Source organism: Condylura cristata, unplaced genomic scaffold (genome assembly GCF_000260355.1).
Source record: "Condylura cristata isolate star-nosed mole 26May11 unplaced genomic scaffold, ConCri1.0 scaffold00005, whole genome shotgun sequence".
In the NCBI taxonomy this organism is placed as follows: domain Eukaryota; kingdom Metazoa; phylum Chordata; class Mammalia; order Eulipotyphla; family Talpidae; genus Condylura; species Condylura cristata.
The window spans coordinates 10,870,238-10,894,422 of record NW_004567106.1 but is presented as its reverse complement, the minus strand read 5'-3'; the positions used below and the strand labels follow the sequence as shown (position 1 = coordinate 10,894,422).

The following is a 24,185-nucleotide window of genomic DNA, read 5'->3' as shown; positions in this document are numbered from 1 at the left end:
TGAAACACAGAATGCTCTTATCTAATGGAAACATTTCAAGTCAATGAGTAACAAAAATCATACCTGGCAACCTAACATAGACATACAATTCTTTACCTTAAGTTTATTTCCATCCAACTGCAGGAGCTGCTCTCCAGTGATGTTTTGAGCACTGAATTCAGATACATACTGCTCCAGGTTTAGGCTCATTAGCCAATTGGAGACCTGCTGCACGCTCCACTCCTGAACGGCCCGATTCTGACACTGACTGTGTTTGGGAGACTGTCCGTCATCAAGGATCTGAGGTAGGAATGTTACGTAGTGCTGTTAAAGGACCAAACGCTGTGGCTCGGCATGGCACATTATGTTAACCAAAGGAACTCCTTGCCTACAAGAGCCACCTTTAATATTCAATCAGAAGGTTAATGACTCTAGTGGTGTGTGTAGGAATAAGTATGTACACACACTAGCATGGTTAAATAGAAACATGCTTACCACCTACATGCTTTGAGATACTTGCAAGTTGAAAAATTCCCCCAACAAAACCAGCATTATTAATGTAGGTAGTTCCCTATTGAAAAATACACTCCAGTGTTGCAAGCTTTTACCTTAAGACACTTAGGATAGATTATCAGATACAGAAGACAAGTATTTCATTAATCTCCATATGCAATGCAATACACTGCATTTATGTTCTGCTAAGACATTAGAGGTGTTTAAAAATGTAGAGATATCTTTCATTTAGAAGGGAAGCGCATTAACCCTCAATCATTCTGAGGGCAAACTGCACAGGCATTATTTCATTTGAGCAGCGAGGAAGCCTGTGAAGAAGGTTGGGCTGGCAGTCTCCATTATTACTTTTCATGAAAAGGAAACTGAGATTCAGAAGGTTGGACCTGTCCAAGATCACATAGCTAGTAAGTAGCAGAGCCCAACAGTTGTGGTTTTCTCCAAATCTCAGGCTCTGCCCAATGCAGAATATTATTTTTAGTGATGCAAAGGGCAGTATGGTTCCTAGAACCACTAAGCTGAGAGGAGAGGAAGGTGATGAAAGGTCTTGGAGATAGAAGTCCCCTCAGGGATGTGTACAAGGAACACAGAAGAGGGGATGAGGTTAGTCAAGATGGAGATGAAGGGTGAAACAGAATGAACCGTCAAAGAAATGGCGATGGGAGATAAATCTGGCACTCTGAAGGTGGGTTTTAAGAGATCCTCTTGACTCAGGAATGTATCTTAAACTAATATACAGACAAGGGCAGAGAGTGCAACTATTTAACAAAATGATGTCCTCCACTACAGAGGAAAGAAGACTTGCATTGTTTGCTATTTTTAAAAAAATCATCTGCAAGGAGCCAAAAAAGCTCAAACAATACTGCATAAGCCATCATGCACATCCCACAGCCCACTGATAGCTCACCTCATCATCTATCATATCCAAACTCTGAGCGGGGGAGCAACAAAGGAATCAAATAGAAAAGTGTTAGGAGACACACCATATGCAACTCAAACTTTTAATACAATAAGCACAAGTTTGAAGAATACAAGCAGAAAAGTTTGAGCGGAAAAAAGGTTTATAAAACATATATATATATATTAGAAAGCAATAAGAACAAATATTTAGAGTGAAAACTTCTTTACTTGTGGTAAAGATTATTTTCTCTTCTACTTATATCTTGGAGCAGTAAGTCAGTCACCAATGAAATTCCCTGCACAAATTTACCTCTTGGGAATCTTAGCAATGTTAATTTGGCCTTGGGTTTCTCAGCCAGATATTCTTCCTGAGGTGAACAGTCCCTTTCTCCTCTCCACTACAGTTATTCCCAACTAGTGGTCACCTCCTACTCAAAGGAAATATCAGAATCTTGGGGAATGGGTCAGTTAGATGAGGGAGAAAGGGAATGGAGAATCTATTCACTCCTATGTAATTTCTGAGCCATTTACTATTTTTGCTCTCCAGAGCCCAGCCTCCCATGTCTACACCTGTGCTGAGAGTTATGCCATTTAAATCAAAGAAAGTTTGAGGAGGTCTGTAGTTATCTCAAAGAGGCTCGGAAACATTGATTTCATGTTGACACACACAGAGAGGGGAAAATCATGAAGATTTCATACTAAACATTAAACCATGGTCTCGATGATTTATATGCAAAATCTCCTCTAAAAATAGTTTCCAAGTAAGATGTGTATTCTGAGGTACCAGTGCTGTTAATTGTCAAGAGTATACCTCATCTGATGACAGCGCTAAAGACTGAGAGAGCCCTGGAGTTTTGGGTTCCGCTCCTAGGCCACTCAGATCTGCTGAGCTGGTACTGCTGGGACTGAAGTCATCATTGAAGGTAAAATTCTGTGAAAATAAATGAAGGTTAGTGTTAAGTGAGCAGAGTCAGGGAGTCATAGGAAGGAGAGTGAGCAAGTTCTAATTCTTTAAAAATAATCTTAGAAGTGATTCATGTTGGGCTTGGTGATGAGCTTCAATGGAGCAGTGGTGGAGAACACTGCACCTTCCATGGACAGGGAATTCTGGGGCTATTTCCATCAGATGTTTTGGAAAAATGATTCTTCATTCTCTCTTCAAGGGTACAGCATTCATTATCCTCTGAAACTACTCAGAGGAGTAACATTAATAAGCCTATTTTCTTTGACCCCAATCGTGATGAGAAACAGTGTTTAAGTAAAAATACAAGATGGTATGGAGAGCCTGAGTTATTAGGAACAGATGGCAATTCATATTAGGAAGGTAGCTGGAGCACCCCTGGGAAGGCTCGCTTGCTGTTGGCCGTGATAAATACTGTGAGAAATGGCAGATCCTCTCCTGGATGTAACCTTCAAGATGATGAGTTCGGGAAGAGGTCAGGGCCTGACAATGCACTAGGAGTTAAATGCTAAAATATAACTCTCACACAGCCTCAGCAGATTACTTAGGAGGCTGCAGCACGGTCAGTAACACATTTCCAAATTACCACATAGGTACATGGGAGTGTGTAAATAAAACTCAAGTTTTGGAAGCCAAAGTGGCTCCTTTGTGTCAAAACCTATTTTGTAATCATTCTAGAATGACTGACTTCCCAAGGACTCTAAGTATTCGACTGGTGCCATCTTGTTTCATATTCCATGTCAGTAGGAGTTGGACTATTAGTTTTCTGTTAGGTTTCTTTGTATTGAGTTTAGTTGGTTATCATGAATAAATAACATGCAGAGGCTAGAAAAATAAGAACTGAACAAACTCCAAAGTTTGCTAAAAGTTCAGAAGAAGAGACTCTGAATCTGAGCACGTGGAGTGAGGCTAGTAAAACATTTTAGCAGGAGGATATCTGACACAGTGATTAACCATTTGATATCAGCAGAGACACAAGCCCAAACCTAGTCAAAATCCTGTGAGCTGTTGACCTCAAGAAAAGAATTCAAGTTCATCACACATTACTGTTTGAGAAAGAAAAGTGAACACAGATAAAAGGAGACCCAAAACGTGATAAAGTTAGATAGTGAACTTTTGTATTTCAATAAAATGTTAGATTTGCAGCGTCATGCTGGAAATAACCATCATGCATTGAAAAGCAAATAACATCCATGCATATAATTCCCAATTCTCCTAAATTAAAGAGCTTTGGTGATAAAATTAAAACAGTTTTTCAACATGGAAGTTTGATTTAAAAAAGGAAATAAATAAGGGTGCTATGTCATCATTGGCTTGTTTTTAAAGTGCTCCACTTAGATGAATCGAACAAATATTCGGTACTAAATTTATTTGTTTTCTGGTAAGTCTTGACAAGCACAGCAAAATAGTTTTGTAATTTGATTTAAAGTAGAATGCTTGGTAAACAGATCTAACTTACTGTTCCAGGATTCAAATGCATCCTTCCCAGCATGCCTTAACTGTCAAACTGAGATTAAATAACAATATGTGAAGAGACAGGAAAATCAGAGTAATGCACAATCTAGAATGGAACAGTATTAAGGAAGGTGATGGTTAAATGAGGCTTTCTTTTCTCTCAGACAAGGAATACCATGCACTGTTTATTGCAGTGTTATCACATTGGCTTCTCAGATCCAGAGTAAACACACAGTTGAGAATGCGTTCCAAAGACTGAAGAAGAGTAAGGATTTGGGATTTTCCTGTTTCCTGTGTTTTCTACCTTGGACCCCTTTTTATCTGAAATTAGAGTCTCAGAAGAAGGCTGCAGGGGACTTGGAGGTGAAGGCAGGTTCCTGAAAGAATAGGATCCTTTTCGACTTTCATTAAACCACGAGAAAGGCATGCAAGGCGAGCGAGTGGAGGCCTGAGTTGGAGAAGATGGCTTCAGTTTCCAGTGGTCCAGCCTGCCTCTGAAGACCCTGTTTTATGAAAAGATTGCATGTGTTAGACTAAAAAAGGACACATGTAAGATTTATAGCACAAAATTCTGTAGGGAGTCTGACTATAGTTCCAAGTAATGGTTTGAGTTGTTTTACAAAACAGATAAAATAAGATTTACTTTTGCCTAGGATATTAATCTTAATAACTATATTTTCTACATCTAATTGGATCCAATAACAAGGATCAATACTTTTGTATTGTTAATGCCATGGTGAATTTTTATGAAATGAGCTAAGGGATGTAAATGGATGAATTAAAATCAGGGATGGGCAGGACATTTTAGGAACAATTAATAGGTTAATCACAGCATTCCCTTTATTTTGACCACATATGTGTGCCTCATTCCTGGGACACTGGCTCATAATCTGCATTTTTTTCTGTCTTCCCAAGAATCTGGGGCTTTATGAATTGAAATTTAAATAAATAATTTTGAAATTCAGGGTTCACAGTATGTTATGCAGAACACACCCTTTACTGGTTTTCATCATAACCTTACCACCTTTTCACAGGGAGAAACACCAGAACTGAAGTCCTAACACCTCAGTTCTGGGTCATTCAACTCCTGCATACATGGCCTTCGATCTTCTCTCAGCGTCTATTTCCTCATCTAAAAAAGTAACTTATGTACCTCATCTATGGTTAAAAATGAAACCAGATGGTATGTGTGAAAATGCTTTAAAGATATAAAATGAAAAAGATCTGTTTGTTGCTTAACATTCAAAGAATTCAAAGGCATTTAAAGAACATAGTGAACACAGACCTTTTTCTTCAATTTATGCAGACCCTTGTGTATCTACATTTAACTTTTAGTGAAAAGAAAAATAATTATCAGGCAGGAGGGGCAAGTGGCTTCTGTGCATCTTGGTTAAGATCACCCTTGATATGACCCAATGACATCTGATGCAATTTGGTAGCTGTTGACGTCACAACAATGGAGAGATTCCTTTGCAATTGGGAGAAACTGAGTATTGCAGCTAGATGATGTACATTCCCCAGTTACAATGAATTTTGTCTTCTTACATCTCAATTTAAATCTATTGAAGTAGTTGGCATTTCAACATTTTCTATAAATAGTACAACTCCTAACAATTTCTGTTCATTTCCAAAAATTGTTGTGAATGTCAACTGAGACAACAAATGTAAAAGCACCATGTAAACTTTCAAGCAATACACACATGTGCAGGGGTTATAAGAATGACAACTAAAGAGAATGAGGAAATTGGTGATGTTTTACTAAAATACCTTAATCAGTAGGTTGGTTGATAAAAATTGCTGGTCACACTAAAGATTGTAGAAAATCTGATGACTTTTAAGTGCATTTCCTTAAAAAAAAAAAAAAAACAAAACCTACAAGGATATTAAGGACATGAAGACCAACCAGAAATATGTCAGCTTTCAACTTCATCTTAAAGCTTGAACTAAAAAAGTTTTGTGCTCTTATAGCTTCCTACTTTTTAAACTTTTAATTGTACTTATTTTATGCTGAATTAATTCCCAGGCCTTAAGTTTTTGTTTCTTTTGGGATGTCTTTTCCTTATGTGCAAACTCCTCTTCTGGCTTGGAACAACCTGCTTTTTTCCCACAGGATCACCTGCACAAAACAGGGAGAGCTTATGTAGGGGGTTAATCTAGCCATGAGCTTGGTCCATTCTGTGACACATTTAGAGGGTCCTGTTAACTCAGATGTGATGTGCTGGACAACCAGAGAATCTACTCCTAAATCCATAAGCTCTTCTTATGTATGTGCAGTAAAAAATTCTGCGTTTGGCTTGGCCACCAATCCTTTATCCAGCCCTGCTGTCTGGCCTGTGCACACCCACCAATTCCACCAATGTCTGGATGGAACAGGCTCCTGTAGAGTGGCATTCTTCAAATACTTGGTGGCTTTTGGATATGCATACGCTTAGTGGCCTGCGAATTTTCAAGAGTGTCTTAAGATAAATATAAAGACTTGACACTCTTGATTTGTTTGACTTTGTAGGGTTCTCTGGGCCCAGTTGTTCGTGAGACATTTTCAGACATCACTTGAGGCCATGTATGGGCCTCAAAGTCCCCATCAAAAGATGGGGCTGGGATGATTTATAAAAGGAACTTAAGATAGCAAGGTAGCAGTGGCAGATTTTGTCTTCTGTAAAAAGCATTTTTTATTCCAGGTCATGTTTCTCACACATGTCAGGTTTCCCAAACAAGTCTGGTAAGAATCTTCTAGGGCAGTTGTTCAATACTGATTCCTGGGCACCAACACTGAATGAATTAGAATCTGGGGTAAGGGAGGAGAGGGGTTGACCTGGAAGCTCTATTTCAACACATGATTGAAGTGGCTCTTAGTGTTTTTAATATCATATTTATTAATGTTATTCCAAATGTAAATATGAGGCTTCTGGAGCAGAGTTTACTAACTCACAAAATTATGTGCTGGTTCCCCATGCCCTCATTTCCTCTTTTCAGAGTTATACAATGAGAACCAGATGTTGTCCTATGACTGGTTTACAATATAGGTAAAGAATCCAAAAAATATGAATCTGGATGGTTTTATAGAAGAGGAACAGTTATCCTCTCCTCCCTTTTGAGAATGGGAGAGAAATTTAATCTTTTTAATGTAAACACATGTAGCTTGGGAAGGATCTTTCACTCTTACCCTTTGGAAAGCAAATATATATCTCCAGGGGAAGCTAAGACTATCTCCAGCTTTATAACCCTGGGAATGTCTCCATGGAGCAGAGTCTCATCAGTCTCTTCCTACCCCTAGTCTCTGAAAATATAACCACACACCTCTGGGGAGGTAAACCTCTTTGCAGTTCTTGCTATCTATCCAGGCATAATTTAACTTCTAAGGCTTTTCTTTTAACTCAGTCCCATATTCCAATTTAAAAAAAAAAATGCTTGAAAACTCTAAGATACACATATGTTCTCTGTAGTCTCACTTTCTTATATCTGGGCATGTTTTACATAAACTGGACCTGATCATTATGTCCTCTTTAGGCTGTAAATTTCTGAATCAATTAATTAAAAAAAAAAGACTTTCAGCTATAATTCCAATAAAATGTTCAAGTGCTTAAACATATGGATAGCATTTGGAAATTTATAAACAACTTAAAGTAAGGATAGCACACCTACCTTATTTATTCCCAAGTGAACTGCCTTTGTAACAATGGTTTTAGAGTATCTGCCACTAAGTTTTTATTTTGGGATAGGCAGGAAATAAAACTATTAGAAATAAGTATATTTCTAATTTTTGTCATTCTAATGCCTTATTTGAAAAGGGCTTTTGGTAGTCCGACTCCTGTTCAGGCAACATTTCAAACAAAAACTAAAGACCACAGATCTAATTAAACTCTTTCATAAAATTCTCACTGCCAGGAAAACAGTCAATACTAATAATTCTATGTCAACTTGTATAGCCAGCACTTCATGAAGACAGATCCAGAGACCTCAGTATGAGTGTGAGTGTGATGAATGAGATCATGGAAACTCACTCTTGGGTTATATCCAGAGGCTTTCTTTCCTCATGTCACAGCCCAGGACAACAGAAAAAAAATGGAGGAACAGTCACGTAGAGAACGAGGACAGCCCACTTCTAAGGAAAAGCCACTGCCTTGACAGCTGCAAACTGTCAGATCCAAACAGGAAACAGCATTTCCCTGTTCCCCAGGAGCCTTCGCTGTCTCCCCAGTGATGATGTATCCTGCCTCCTTTATTTATCTGTATGTACCTGACTCTGAAAGTCCAAGAACTGATGTAAGCCCTGTGTTTCTTAGCATCCTTAAAGAACTAGACAGGGGATGCTCCACTCACTTTGGCCTAGAACACAATACAATCATTTTTAAAAAGCACAGTCTTGTGAAATTGTAGACCTGTCAGCTTACTGGACATGCTTCCTACAATAAACATCAGTTTCCTCCTGGGCTAATGAAATCTTGGGTCTACAAAAGGCACAGAGGAAGCTCAGTAGCAGTTACTCGATCACTGACTGTTGGGACCCGGGAGCATGTGTTCTTGGGGAAAAAGTTCTGAGCCATACCACACCCACCGATGTGCTGAAACAGCAACAGGCCCCTCATTGACCAGGCACAGAAAGAGGATGTCTCCTCACGTGGCTTTCAAGCTGGAACACTGAACTCAGCACAAGGGAGCAGTTTCCTGCTATTGCAACTGCTGGCACCTCCTGACACCTCTAAGATGCTGACTGTCACCCATGCATTGTCCTCACCCATCCCCTCCATGCTCCAGATTGCATACGTAAAACACGCTGCGCCAAGACCTCTGTGACAGGCCACATGGTCCCAGTTTTCACTAACATGCCTTTTCCTATTTTTCCTTAAATCTCCTACCATCCTCCTGCAGATTCTGCTTGAATTGGCTGGTCCGTGGCCACTGACTACTCTTATGGTTTGATTCATTTTGTGGGAATAGTTTCATTAGTTGGGAATAACATAAAATTCTTCCTTCTCATTTTCCTGCCACATTTCTTTTACTCTCCCACCTAATCTTCTCATATTAACTTTTATTTTTGACACTACCACATTTTATGGACTAGGGTGCATAAACTCCATGTAGATTCTCAGTAGCTACCTTGAAAAATCAAGATTGGTAGAAAGGAATTCTTTGTTTGTATATTATTTATTTATTTATTTTTACATCATTCTTCATGTTGTGTGTGTGTGTGTGTGTGTGTTTTTTTTATCTTGGTTGTAATCCCCATGGATTTCCCACCACCAATTCACCCATGTGCCATCACTATAGTCCTGTGCACTCTTCTTACCCCAGTTTTGATACCACTTCAGTCCTCACCCCCTTAAAATCTCTCTGGTTTATAGTTGTTCATTGCTATTCATTTTTACTTTATTATAATTGCTGTTTTTTCCCCCCGATCCGTTATGCTCCTGCTATGAGTGAAACACCTGATATTTTTCTTTTTCTTTATGGCTTGTTTCACTAAGCATAATCCCTTCCAGTGCCATCCATGTTACTGCAAAAGGCATGACTATCTTTTTTTGATTGCTGAGTTGTAATATTCCATTATATCTATGTACCACCTCTTTTTAATCCAGTCTTCTATTTTTGGGCATTTGGGTTGATTCCACATCTGCCCTATTGTAAATAGAGCAACAATAAACATGGGGGTGCTGGTGTCCTTCTGAATCGATGTTTTTGTGTCCTTTGGGTAGATACCTAGGAGTGAGATTACAGTGGATACGAACAGAAAACCCAGATATAAACCCACAGGTTTATGGACAGCTGATCTTTGACAAAAGAGCAAAGAATATGCAATGGAACAAAGAAAGTCTGGTCAACAAATGGTGTTGGAAAAACTGGGCTGCTACATGCAAAAAAAATGAAGCTAGATTACTACCTCATACCATGTACAAAAAACAACTTGAAATGGATTAAAGAACTAGACGTAAGACCTGAAACCATAACATATCTAGAAGAAACAGTGAACAAAACATTATGGCATATACCTCAGTAACACCTTTAAAGATATATCACCATCACCCAAAGCAAGGATTGGATAGTGATGGATAGGATAAGCAGCTGGGACTACATCAAGTTAAAGAGCTTCTCTATAGCAAAGAAGACATTACACAAAACAAAGACACTCCACTGGTCGGGAGAAAAATTTTAGACAGAATACTAATGACAAAGGACTGATTACAAAGATATACAAAGAGCAGATGAAACTCAACAAAAAGTGAATAGCTCCATCAAAAATTGGGCAGAAGAGCTACAAAGACACTTCTCCAAAGAGGAAATGCAGACGGTCAACAAGCATATGAAAAAATGTTCAACATCACTTGTAATAAGCTAAATGCACAAAACACAATCAGATACTATCTCACACCAGAGGAAATGGCACATACTAAAACAACTAGCAGCAACAAATGTTGGTGAGTATGTGGAGAAAAAGGAACTCTCCTGCACTGCTGGTGGGAATGCAAACTGGACCAACCACTATGGAAAGCTGTTTGGAGATTTCTCACACTGCTAAAAATGGAGCTTCCATATGACCCAGCAATCCTACTCCTAGGTAATCTATCCAAAGAAAGGAATTCTTGAAGGATACGTTTGTGTTCTGTACTTTCTTTACCTAACTTGTATAATAAAGGCCATCATTTTTGGGGAAAAAAAAAAGAATCACAAGTCAGTGTTATATCCCTGATTATTCTATTGTTAAGAACTGGAGAGAAAGAATAGCTTCAATTAAGTATTTAAAAAGAAAACTGAATAGAATTAAATTTATGAATACAGCTAAAAATAGAGTAGATGTTTCTGGGGGGACATTTTTGCTCCACCGAGGGTAAGTCTCCATGAGAATGGCTGCTTTTAATTTGCATACAGTTTTATAGATGTGTAAACAAAATGACAAGATCTGTAACTTAAACTGAAACTCAAAAAAAAGCTAAGTTTTAAAATTTCAGATTCTAATAAATCTTCTTTTTGAGGACAAAGTTGCCTTTGGGCATTAAGAATATCCAGTGTCAGGGAGAACAGACAGTTCTTTTGCCCAAGTGAAGACCCCAAAGTACTACACTGAGTTCTGTCATCACTGTTCAGGGCACACAGTGGCTTGATGCTGCTGCTTTAAAACTTTTCAGGTTCAAACTATGGTGCCATTCTCCACTGGCCATTTACAACTCCATTTTCATTTCTCGTCTTTTCAAATCTTGTGTATTTTTTTTTTCTTTTTTTTTTTTTTTTAAAGATTTATTTATTTATTCATACAGAACTGGGGTACAGGCCAGAGGCTCAGGGGCGGTGAGAGGCTTCACCAGAGACAGAGTGGGGAGCAGAACAGGCAGATCGACGAAGTACACTGCTGAGGGAAGCAGCGGGCGGTCCAGGAGAGGTCTGGCCCGCCATGTGGTCTCCTCCGCAGCAGGCGGGAATCGAACTCATGCGGAAGTGGCTTCAGATTCTCAGTGCTGTGCTTTAACCCGCTGCGCCACCAGGGAGGGCCTCAAATCTTGTGTATTTTTAAGGAAAAATTTGGCTATTTTCTAGGGTGCCTTTCTGGGCCAGATGTAGGAGGAGGTGAGATGTTTTTCTTAATACCATTCAATTCTTCTGAAAAAGACGATGTTTCCTCCCCAGGTCTGTTAGGAAGAGACTCTACTCTCACTCAGAGACAGGGCAGTTTTCCTCTCAGTTCTAAACACAAAGTATGATCTCAAACTCACCTCACACCATGATTTATCTCAAGTTTGTTTGAGAGACACACCACCTATGAAGGGATGTCCATGTCACCTTTGGGTGAACCAGGCTATCAGCACACTACATACAGGGAGTACACCTGTGATCTGAACAGCTTTAAGATGTCAAAATGATAAAAATAACTTGTGTTAATCATAGTTTATATTTATTGAGGGCTTAAAATATGATATTCTCAATTTTCCCAGTTGCAGAAGAGGGATGTATGTTTCACTTTTACAGATAAAGAAACAAAGGCACAGAGAATTGAAGTAGTTTGTCCAAGATAAGTTGGAATTTGAACTCAAGCTCTTAGCCATTTGACACTACACTTCTGACTTTGACTGAATGCCACTGTTATAAACAAAGGTATTGTTCAAGATGTAGCATTGTAAGTATCCTCCTTATTTTATGCTTTATCTTATTTTTCCCTCTCCAATTTACTTTAATTTATATTATTGTATCAAATGTACTTTTACATATAAGAAATTATACTTGGAGCAGTTAGGAGTACATATAGGCAAATAAAAAATAAACAAACCAATAAATCATGTAAATTCACAAATTAACTGAATGGTGATTTAGAAATGCAAAGAGGATTTGTTTTTCATAAAATCATATAAGTGAACACTATCAAATAGAAATATAATAGGAACACATATAGAAATTAAGTTAAAATTTTCTAGTCACCACATAAAAAAATAAAAGAGGTCAAACTAAGTTTTATATATTTAATCCATAATATTGCAAATATAATTCCTACATGTCAATATTACAAAATTGTTAATAAGATATGCCATATTTTCCCCTCTATGCCTCTGAAATTCAGCATGGATTTTCCCCACGGACACACCTCAGTATAGAGTAGCCATATTTTTAGTGATCGTTGGCCACACTGGGATAGAAAGTACCAGACAGGGCAGTGCACAGGTGAATGGGGAGAGAGTGTCTCACTGATTTATTTTGGTAGGAAACAAAAGTTTAAGGAATTCGAGACTTACCCCATGGCAAAGTCAGGATGAACACTTGGATTCCAGTTCTTTTTTCCAGGTGAATGCAAATTCACTTCTACCAAGGAGTGCCATCTTCTTTCCTGTCATTTCCCCACACCCCACCATTCAACTTCCTTTGAGTTACATATCTGCTTTCAGGGCTTTCCATTCAGTGACTGACCTGTTCCTTCAGAGCTCAAAACCAGACATTGGTCTAACCAATGCTTACATACTCTCTTACTTTACTTCCTGATGTGCACTTTAAGGGATGAACAAGTTCTGGTAAATGAATGTCTCCTGCTTTTGTTATCTGTGATGCTGCATATTTAAATCAGAATGTGCACTGAGCACATATTTGGAAAGACTAGATCCCAATCTATTTCTTTGTAGGTTTTATTATTATTATTCTTTTTAAAGATTTATTTATTTATGCATACACAACTGGACTACAAAGCAGTGAGAGGACTCACCAGAGACAGAATGGGGTACAGAACAGGCAGATTGATGAAGTACACTGCTGAGTGGAGCAGTGGGTGGGTCAGGAGAGGTCTGCCCGGTCACCTCTGGGGCCGGGGATCGAACTAGTGCTAACTTGGTGTGGGGATTTGTGCTGCTGTGCTTTAGCCTGTTGCACCACTAGGGAGGGCCAGGTTTTATTATTATTTCAACCTCCTCTGTTTGTCTCTGTTGGTCAAGTATTTGGGTGTTTATGTCTCCATAAGGGATACAATAAAGGAAACCTTTACTCTTTGGGAATTAAAAAAATTAAAGCCAAGATCAAGTCCACATCTTGCCTTTTCAAAGCCTAGTAGCCTCAGGTTATAACTGATTAAAAGTTCATATCAAATTTTTACAACCTAGTAAGATTATTAACCCAATTTATGAATCATTCTCTCCTTTCACTGAGAAAGCCTGACAGGTGATGAGTTTATTCCCAATTCTTTTGCCCAACTGTAAAGAGAACCTGCAGCTGAGGTGCTTATCAACCACCTGCCTTCAGGGACCCTGCAGTGAAACCAACTTGAATGTATTAAGTGTCTACCGGGCAATAACTGTTCTGGAATATGTCTTATATGATTCGGGGCCTACTATCAATCTATGCAGAAGACTGGAGGTAGTCATTAGATTTGATTAGTGTTAACTCCTCACTGTGCACTGTGATAGCTGCTAGAATTAGTTTTTTCAAACATAAAAGTCCTCTTCTTGTTCCTCTTCATGTAATTATGTCAGTTGCATGAATTCCTTTTAGTTTTGTCAAAAATTCTACAGTAATTGTGAATAAATAAAATTATGATTTTAATTGTAACTTACTTTGTGACATCTGTATATGTGGAACTATATCTGTATATGTGGTGGCAGAAGCAGAAACTCCAGAGCTAACATATTAAAAAAATACAGTGCTAGCTAGGCAGCCAAGCTAGAAGCCCTCTGGCTGCTGGTTCAGCTACTGGCACCAGGAAGAGCTGAATAGTGTGTCAGTGACAGCCACCCTTGACTTTCCATGTTTTTGGCTATATTAAGGTGGGCTCTCACCAACAGAATCAATATTTTCTTGCATTTCACCTGGAATTTATATAAGAAAGTGCTCCTTTCAGGCTATCACTCAACCATCTTTGCAAAACTCCTTCCCTTCATGGCTTCTTTCCATCCATTTTAGGGTGGAGCCTATTTCATTAACTGCCTGTTGGATAACCCTGGGCAAATCAATTGAATTCTATGATGGTGAAGTACAGCATCAATAAAACATAGTGTCTGCCCTCTCACTCTTATTGTAAGAGTCAAATGAAGTAATAAATGCCACACTGCCTTGTAACCTGCCAATAATAATAGCAAACTGTTATCTTTATTATTAATTTTAAATACCCTGTATGTGCATTTAAAATGCTTTACATGAAAACTCACTTAATCTTTACACTAATACTATGAGGTAGGTACTAATTTCAGCATCATTTCCCAGATGACAAAAATAGAGGTTAGATAATTTGTCTAAGATTTTGGATTTAGGAAATATTTATTTGTATTTATTTATACATAGAAGAACTGGGTATAGGCCAGTGGTGTGGGAGTTGGGGGTAACATGATTCACAGATTCAAAGTGGGGACCAGAAGAGGTGCAACTACTGAAAATACATGCTGAGGGGGCAGGGGGCAAGACAGAAGAGGACTGCTGTGCCATGTGGGTTAGTTCCCATGTTGGGAATTGAACTCCAGCCTTAGCAGTGAGACTTAACTGCTAGGCCAGCAGGCAAGCCCTTGCCTAAGATTGTAAATGCAATAACTGGAAGGGCTGATTCAAACCTAGTCAGTCTGTAGGGCTCCAAGTTTACTTCCTCCTGGCAAACCTCAGCTTATAACATGTAATCTCAGAATAAATCTAGGAAAACTTGACATCATGCTGTACACAGCTCACTTCTCTCTAGGAAAGTTCTTTATTGAGCAGTAAACATATGGTCTGAAAAAAATGACTAAATAGTTCTATCTCACAAGAAATGGTGGTCTGTCTCCTATGCACATGGACTGAACAGTCTTGAAAGGCAGTAAGACTCTCAAATACAAAACTATACTTTTATATTTAACAAAAACAGAAGATACTGGTATAGTAGGTGGGCAGGCAAAAGAGTTGAGGTGTGTTTGACACATCACCTATATACATTTATGCTGTATTTAGATTAACATAGATTAAGGTTCACTTGACCATAATTCAGCAATTAAATCAGAGGATATGATCAAGGCTAGATGTAGGCTATAACTGAAGTAAATTGTAAATATTTTCTTTTATCTCAATTCTAGCTGTGCTACTTCAGCTCAAAGTTACAGAACACTGATTCTGGTTAATGATGGAAGGAGGAAGAATTTAGGCATAGAAATAAATCTGTGTTCTTAATCACCTACCCATACCTGTTACCTGAAGAAAATCTACTGACTTCTTTTTCTTTCCATTTCTTTACTTTGTTGGAATTCCTTCGCAAAGGTGCCCTATAACAATAGTGCACAGTCAGAGACAGGAAGTGACTATTTCTCCTTTCATGACAGGGGGCTTTGACAGGGGGCTTGCTTTTTAACTCATGAAGTACTTACCCCAGATCCACAAACTTCCGCTTAATTTTCCCTCCTTGCACCGCCAATGAACTGGATGCCCTTAGTGATTTGGGACCTTTGGCACCATCTAGGACATATACACATGTAAAAATTATTTTCTTTAAAGCCATGAGTCAAAAGTCAGTGCATCTTTGAGTCTAAGTATTTGCCTCAATTCTAACTGTAAAAGAAAATAGTAGATGTCTTATTTGTTTTTTAGAAGAATCCTTATTTACTTTAAAAAAAAAAAGATTTACTTATGCATACAGAACTGGGGTACAGGCCAGAGGTGCAGGGGCAGTGAGAGGATTCACCAGAGACAGAGTGGGGTGCAGGACAGGCAGATAGATGAAATACACTGCTGAGGAGAGCAGTGGATGAGTCATTCAGGATAGGTCTGCTGCGCCATGCGGGTCACCTCTGGGGCTGGGGATCGAACTCGCACTGAAGCAGCTGCAGCTCACTGGCAGTGCTGTACTTTAATTCGTTGTACCACCAGGGAGGGGCCGGATGTCTTATTTTTAAAAATAGAGGAAACATGGAATGGTGAATTAAGTCCATTAAGCCACAAGTGGTCCTACTAGACAGAGGCCTAACACTCACCCTGAAGTTTGAGCTTCAAATATAGTAATAAACAAAAATTAATGCTACCACATCATCCTTTACATTTAAACATAACTTCCCCTTTATTCCTTTTCTGGCTCTAACTCTTTGCTTCAAACACCTGGGTTCTGTTCTCTCTGTTTTTCTTGCCTTTGAGTTCTAGAGCATTCTGACAGTAAATAAGTTCACTGCCTTCCACACCCAAAGTCCTGTACAGAATATCATTCCTGAGAGTCAAGGAGAGTTTGGGAGAAAGTGTGAGCCCAAGTTTTCCCGGAGACCAGACAGTCTCTGCCTTGCTTAGGGCCTGTGGCAATTCTGGAAAAGGATGGGACTAGACGTGGGAGACAGTGCTTAAGCAGGAACTCGGCTGTAAAGTATTTCTATCTCTCTCAGAAGTAACTTGGATAGTCTCTTGTCATGTGGAGGATGCCAGATCTCCCCAGTGTTTGGAGCTGAATCATGTTTGCTTCTACAAGTGACGCTAACACTCTGCAGTACAGCAGCTGTCAGCAATGGGGCACTTGAAATGCATTTGGAGGAGAGGCTTTACGAATGGAGTTTAATGTCAAATGTAGGATACTAGATTCTACTACCGGCCCTATTCCATCTCAGATCAGGTAGATGACTACTAAAGCGCTACCTGGACCTATTTAGCAAAGGATGCCATTATTTTTTTAAGGATGCTATTATTTGAGACAACTAACAAAGATATTTTTAAATTTCACACTTTTGGTGTTTGTTGGCATCTCTCTTTTAAAAATTGTAAAAAATTCTAGCAACTTTATGGCATGGAGTATATATAACCATGGAGGATAGTTTTTGTTTATTTCAGGGGTAGTTTTTAAACACACATACTTACAACACATGAAGAGCACATACAGTTCTCACTTAACAGTCTATTTCAAAGGTCTAAAGAAGCATAGAATGATGACAAACACTCCAAGGATTTTTTTGTGAGGAGCTTTTCATATTTGTAGTTAAAGATAGATTACATTAACTTACAATAATCAAGTCCTTGAAATGTAGATAATAAAACACAAGAGCCAGAAATATTCCCATGTAAAAAAATCCATCTTTAGCGTCAAATATTTATTATGGACATTTGCATCATTACTCTTTGAGTAACTGAATTAAAAAGCTACAGATGTGACATATACACACCTAAAACAAAAAAATCCCCAGACATGGCAAATGCACTGTCTAAGGTGATTCTGCTAATGGACATTTAAGAAAAGCAGGATTACATTTTCTTAACAGAAGCAGAAGAAAAGAAAAATGCTGGGTTCTTCAAGATCAATCCTAAAGCATAAGGACTAGCACTGCGTAATTATTTTCTGAATTAGAGATAGCTAGGAGATGTTTTAATGAGTGGTGAGAGGAGAAGAGGAGACGATGAACATGGAAACACTCTGTAAGCTATTAATGTTGCAGTTATTTGGACATCTTAGGACTGAAACCTTGATTCTGCCTATCACAGAGCTGCTGCTAGGCAACTTCACATCATTATCTCACACCTTTGCCAAAGTGTGTTCCAAGGAACACTTGAATGCTTTCAAAAGACTGAAGAGGCAAGACTGAGTAATAATGCACTTTGCCATTTGAAATCAATCAAATACATCTTAATGCACATCAGAACTTCTAGTCTGTATAAAAACCAACAACGGATTGGTATGATTTTAGGAAAAAAGTGACATTTTGCTTGTTTATTTAGTTACTTAGCTGTATGCGATATTTCCATTAGGCTTTCTGAAATCTCTCCAATACTACCTTCACAAGCAATTAGAAGTCTAAGTCCTCAGGTTGAGTGCCTAAGTTTTAAGCTTTGGCAACCTGGTCTACATTTTTAGCAGTAGTAAGTGATCTCCTGATAGCTAAATACTAATGCTTTTTCCTGGACTGTACACTCCTTAATCTTGATGTAAAAAAGACTTGACTACCTCCTCCTTCGTTAAGAGGCCTCTGAAATCTACCACCCAGCCCTACCTTCTCTGCTGAGTTCAGGACCTCATCTATTTTTTTAAGGTAAGTTAACCATTTCCCACCCCAACCCCCAAATGTTTCTGATTTTCTGTTTTCTGTCAGTGACAAGACCATATTTTCTAAGGCTAGAAACCTAGCGATCCGTTTTGACTTACTCAGTATCTTTCTGCCCTCAGTATCTATTCAACATGTTTCATAGCTCTTGAATCATCCTTTCTTGTCACAGCCTCTTGTTCAGTTCACAGGTCTCCTACTTCATCTTTTACATGTCTAGTATCTTTTACTCTTTATTCCTCTGTTCAAACATTTTGTGGTTTCCTAGCAAGATGGTATGATAGCTAAAGTATTTAAACTTTAGAGCTAGACTTCATCGACTTGTTTGATTTTTATATGCAACAACTCTAACCTGCAAGCAGATTAAACACATTCCTTTATGTTCATCCTCTGTGGACTTGTCTCTGATGATGTAATCTCGCCTCTCATGCCTTCCTTTCCTATTTTCTTTTTTCAGCCCTTCAATGCATGTTCCCTGTTAAGTCTTGTTATGAGTCAGCTAAATATAATTTTGTCTTTGACTCAGTAATGGTAAAATTTACTATTTTTTAATTGACAGAAGCTTAATGCAACATATTAATAATATGTAAAATCTTGTAAAGATTTTGTAAAGTCAGTTTCTACTTGTCCAAAGTTAATTCAGTAAGTTTTTTTTTGATGGCATGTTCTGTGCCCATCCATGTACTAATATAATAACTACATGTAAAGCTAAGATAATGACCTCTAGAAACCAAGAGCAGAAAACTGATAGTGCTTAATTCTACATAATCTTGCTTGTGCAAAAAGTCCATTATGGTGTAATTCCAGAAACCAAACTTTAGCATTAGGTTACTCAAAGATTAGGCATGAGGAAAATGTTTTCATGCCTTTTATTACTATAATTTGTTTTTATAACCTCCTAGAAATAGGAACCTCCTGATTTTATCGAAAAGGAGTCTGATGTTTATCAGATAGCCAGTAAAAATTCTTTGTATACTGATTTCTACTGTGATCCCTCAAATATCAGACAAGATGATGACTCATAAAGCTGGTGTCAATGTGGTTTAGAAAATACAAAACTGCAAGTAGGTGTTCAATTAATACCACAGTAGCTTCCAGAGTAGCTGTATTTGCAATCAAACACAGCTATAACTTAATGATGACCTTTACAGCAATTTGATAGACCAACAGCAATGGCATACTATTTTCAGAAAATCTATATAAATGGTAGCAGTGACTGAGACTTTTTAAATTTATCTAGCAGTGGTGAGTGGAAAGGAATATGTCTAGAACAAGGGCCAGCAAGCTTTTTCTGTAAAAGTGCCAGACAGTAAATATTTTAGGTATGTGGGCCAAACAGTCTCCGTCACAACTACTCAACTTTGTCTCAGAGTATGAAAGGAGACAGTATGTAATTGCAGACTGTGGCTGAGTTCCAAAAAGACTTTATTTATAAAAACAGCTGGGGTTTGAATTTGGTTTTGATGGCCTCTGTTCTAAAAAAAATCTGCACTGGTTATCTGCAAAGACACACTTATTAATTCATCCAAGAACCTTATTAGGTTTCAATTATATGGTGTACTTTTTGCTGGGAACCAAGAATACAAAGATGAGTAAGATGAATGACAAAACTTCAGTTCATGTTTGTCAAAAAGATCACTTATTATCACATGCAAATTGACAGAAGCAGAAATTACAATGTGAACGTTTCTATCAAAGAGAAGAGAATGATTCCCTTTGCCTGGGAACAGGGTCCATTAGAAGAAGAAAGATTTAAGCTGAGATTTGAAGAAGTATCACATTTTTCGTGGAGAAGAGTATTAGACAAGAATATATAAATGTGGAATCTAGTTTGTACTTGCAAGTGTTGTTAAAGCTCCATTCTAGTTCCATTATTGATGCGTCAGTAAGTTATAAGAACCACACATATAAATACGCATACACAGAGGAGAATCAGTTTGACTCTACCTAACCCCTGTTGAGTTGAGGTTTGAATAGTGGATTAGTCTCTTACAAGAACAAACTCGTGGGTTTTACAGACTGTTATACTCCAAATTGGATTTTGAGGACAATAAAATGAGATGTTTTTATTTATACTGTATTAGCCTTCACAATATTAAAATAACAGAAGCATGGGATTTCCCTAATGTTTTAATGATACTGAGGTCCACTGTCCATTTCTTGAGAATTGAGTAGGTAGAATTCCCCCCCCCTTTTTTTTTTAACACATTTGCAATTTTTTTTTTGGTGTGGACTATTTTCAAACTTATTTATTAATTTTATGAGTTCCATTCTTTTTAAAAAATTTCTTACATCATTGTTCTTCCTACAGGTATAGGTAGAATTCTTGAGGGTCATGAAAAATGGGGCTGTTACAGTCAAATAGACAAATCACCAGTTAGTTCAATCTTACAAGTATATTTCTATATATACATTCAATCAACTCTGAACAACTTTCTGTTTTATGAACCTACCAACCAGGAAGAAGAGAACAAATGAACGGTGTTGACTGTTATATCAGCTAATACCCCCCAAAGTAAATTTCAAAATTAGAATTCTGCTTTGGAAACCAGTGTTTTCTAAGTTCAAAGAGCATGAATCAGTTACTCTGAACTAGCTTAAATCTGGGTATATTTTTGAATTTCTGGACTTAGAAAACTGAAGACTGTAGACCTTCACTTTCAAGGCATTTACTGGAGCCCACTAGCTGACATGTCTCCTTTGAAATGTTTCAACAGAGCCTGAGAGTGGAAGGCAAGAATATATAAGGCCTTACTAGCTGACGGTATGATTGTGGGGTGTCAGAAAAACCAATGCTTTGGAGCTTAATTCCAAAGAGGTGATGGTAACAAACCAGGGAAGCACTAGGGGAAGAATGGAATTCTCACATTTTACTATGCATTTCTGTTAATGGACTGCAAAGCACAATTAACACCCATGTAATATGCCTTCAATCTGAGATTCTTAAATAAATTAGAACTAAGTGGTAGAGAGAAATAATCTATACAAGATTTAGCCACTTTTGAAAATCTGTTGGTCAGATTTCATATGTGAATAATTCACTCATTACAATGCAATTCCTTTCAGATTGCTAGTTTGATAATCTCAAACAGAGGAATACAAACTCAAACTATAGTTCCAAAATAAATGCTTCAGCTGTTTTACCTTCTTATGGACCAGCTAAGGATTATATATATTTTCTGAAGAGATGACAGAAAGTTTGCCACAAATACATTTCTATGAAAATACTTCTATAATTGACAATTTAGGTTAATTAATAGGAGTTTTTGAAGGCTTTGATTCTTTTGAAAGTAGGCCAACCTTACAGTGCAAGTCATTCACCAACTTGAATTACCAGCCTCCACTGGTATTTTGTATTTATTTATTTATTTTTTAAGATTTATTTATTTGTACTTACAGAACTGGGGTACAGGCCAGAGGCTCAGGGGCGGTGAGAGGCTTCACCAGAGACAGAGTGGGGAGCAGAACAGGCAGATCTACAAAGTACACTGCTGAGGGGAGCAGCGGGCGGCTCAGGAGAGGTCTGCCACGCCATGTGGTCACCTCGGGGGCAGGTGGGAATCAAATTCATGTGGAAGTGGCTTTAACTTCTCAATGCAGTGTTTTAACCCACTGCACTACCAAGGAAGGCCGGTATTTTGTATTTCTTAAGTCCTTGATTTTTACCTCAGAACTTCTAGAAAATCCTATATGCCTAGGAGCAGTTAGTAGAGGATAATTGCAGCCATCAGCAGGCTCAGGGAAGAAAATCCAGGGGGAAAATAGCAGGAATAAATATGTGATAATGCTTACCAAGACTGACAAGCGTGCTCCTCCAAAATTAATTGTACTTCTATGTTCACAGTGTGTTTGTAGAAAGGTTACAAGTTTTGATTTGGTACAGATAAATCAGTATGGACTTTTCAAAAATGCAGTGATGTACATTCACATCTGCCATGTATACTGAAAACCACAGTTGATGTGGGTTGGTGGCTTCTTCAAAAGTTTAGGCAATCTGATGTATATCTAGTTTAAATGATCATGTCTGCTCAGTAGTGAGATTTCCATATTGTAGAAGACAAATGAATTTCCTCTTCAATGAACTGGTGGTTGACATACTTAACCAATTTTTTGACATTTAACAAATCCATTTAAGCTACTTGTATTATTAAAGGAAAGATCTATCAGTTAATTTTGATTTTGGGGTCCTTTTTATGCTTGACTTACTGAAATCAAGTATCAGGCAAAGATTTACTAGGCCATAGAGTATGTTTTACTAGATAAAATCAAGTGGTATCCAAAGACCTTGTATCACTTTTCAGGTCTACCTGGACATACTCAATGGGTTATTTCCATATTCACCAGCATTTGACTGTATTATGCAGGTAACCACCTTTTCATAAACAGTATGGTGATTCTTTGTTACTTTTCTGCAAAGTGTTTTCCTCCTTATTAGCTACCTTCTTAGAGTGATTTATAGGAGTTATATAATCTAGGTAATTCTGTGTTACATGGGTAGTAAATATCTTCTCCAAGTTTATAGGATTCTTTATTGTGTCTTCTGAAAAACAGATTTTTTAAAAACTTTAGTATCACTTGATTTTATCATTTTCTTCTTTTATGTTTTATGCTTTTTGTGTCTTAAGATAGCTTCCATATCCTAAGGACACAAAAGTTTACCTATATGGTAAACTTTTTCAAGATTTTTATTATCTATTTAAGTCTTAAATCTACTTTGAATGGATTTTTCAGATGATATGAGATGAAGGGAAATTTGTTATAATTTTTTAAACTATGGACAACCAATTTTCCCAAGACAATCCATTAAAAACTTTATTAATGCTCTACTGATCCACTCACAAATTTGTCACATATATATATATATAAATGTGTGTGTGTTATATACATACATTTAATATATATACTCTGTTTCTAATTGTAAATCTCTGTAAAAATAATATACATAATCAATATCATGGCTTTTTAAGTAATTACAGGTATTGAAAAAGCCACCACCATCTACCTTTTTGTGAGGAGATTTTTTTTTTTTAATTTGTGGCCTTTAGTTCTTTCTTATAAATTTTAGAATCACTTCACCAAGTTCCATTAAATGTCCATTGAACTGACTTTTTAGACTGGTATGGACAGAAGTGATATTTCTTTTTACTGTTAAATTTTCAAAACCAACATAGGAATTTTACAGTGAACAAACACATATCAAACACCTAGATTTACAATGGTTATTTTTGTAAATTTGCTTTGTTACATAGCTATCTATTCATCCAGTAACTTATTAATTTCTAGTTATATTTTAAATGTCAGATACTTCATCTTACAAATACGAAGGTACTGATTTTTATGTATTTATCTTACATCTTGACACTTAATCTTTTAAATGAACACTACATAATGCTCAAATAAACATTTGTCTCATTTGTTCAAAATTTACATAAAGTAATTTTCTGCAATTTGAATATTCTCATAATGTTAAAAATAGTGATGACAGGTGGTTTATTCCTCATTTTTGACCCAATGGTTTAAGATTCACTATTTAACAGGACTTTTTGTGGTTGATCTCTGGTAAATAACTGTTTATATTTACATAATTTCCTTCTAATCTAATTTTTACTCATGTTTTTCATGGAAATATCTGAGGAAATAAACTCAATGCTTCTCAACTTCTATTAATACCCTCTTATTTTATGTCACTTCCCTTACTGAAAACCTAAACTGTCAGATGTTCTTGTTTTAGATTTGTATTTTATTAAGGTAACATTGGTTTGTACACTTTGTATACAGAAATATAGTATGCCAGATCTTTAGAAGCATTATTATTTTCTAATGCTCAACCATCCTTATATATTTTTTTTTATTAAAAAGTTTATTTTTACATCATTTTTCACATTTTTTTTTTCATCTCAATTGTAATCCCCACGGGTTTCCCATCACCAAATCACCCCTGTGCCACCACCATAGTC

General features: G+C 37.4%; 1 protein-coding gene across 7 annotated transcripts in view; it reads right to left on the bottom strand.

The window, feature by feature from the left end:
- Positions 1 to 24,185, bottom strand: part of PPP1R9A (protein phosphatase 1, regulatory subunit 9A) — a 281,612-nt gene that overhangs the window by 7,388 nt on the left and 250,039 nt on the right. For 3 of the 7 annotated variants that reach the window (XM_012720896.1, XM_004676698.2, XM_012720897.1), the window contains 6 exons: positions 15,589 to 15,676; positions 15,409 to 15,486; positions 4,110 to 4,308; positions 2,201 to 2,320; positions 1,397 to 1,420; positions 97 to 279 (listed from right to left, as the gene is read on the bottom strand). In XM_012720896.1, the coding sequence (XP_012576350.1) occupies positions 97 to 279; positions 1,397 to 1,420; positions 2,201 to 2,320; positions 4,110 to 4,308; positions 15,409 to 15,486; positions 15,589 to 15,676 (692 nt within the window). The remainder of the gene's footprint in view (positions 1 to 96; positions 280 to 1,396; positions 1,421 to 2,200; positions 2,321 to 4,109; positions 4,309 to 15,408; positions 15,487 to 15,588; positions 15,677 to 24,185) is intronic. The other 4 variants (XM_012720899.1, XM_012720900.1, XM_012720898.1 and 1 more) reach the window with 3 other exon arrangements.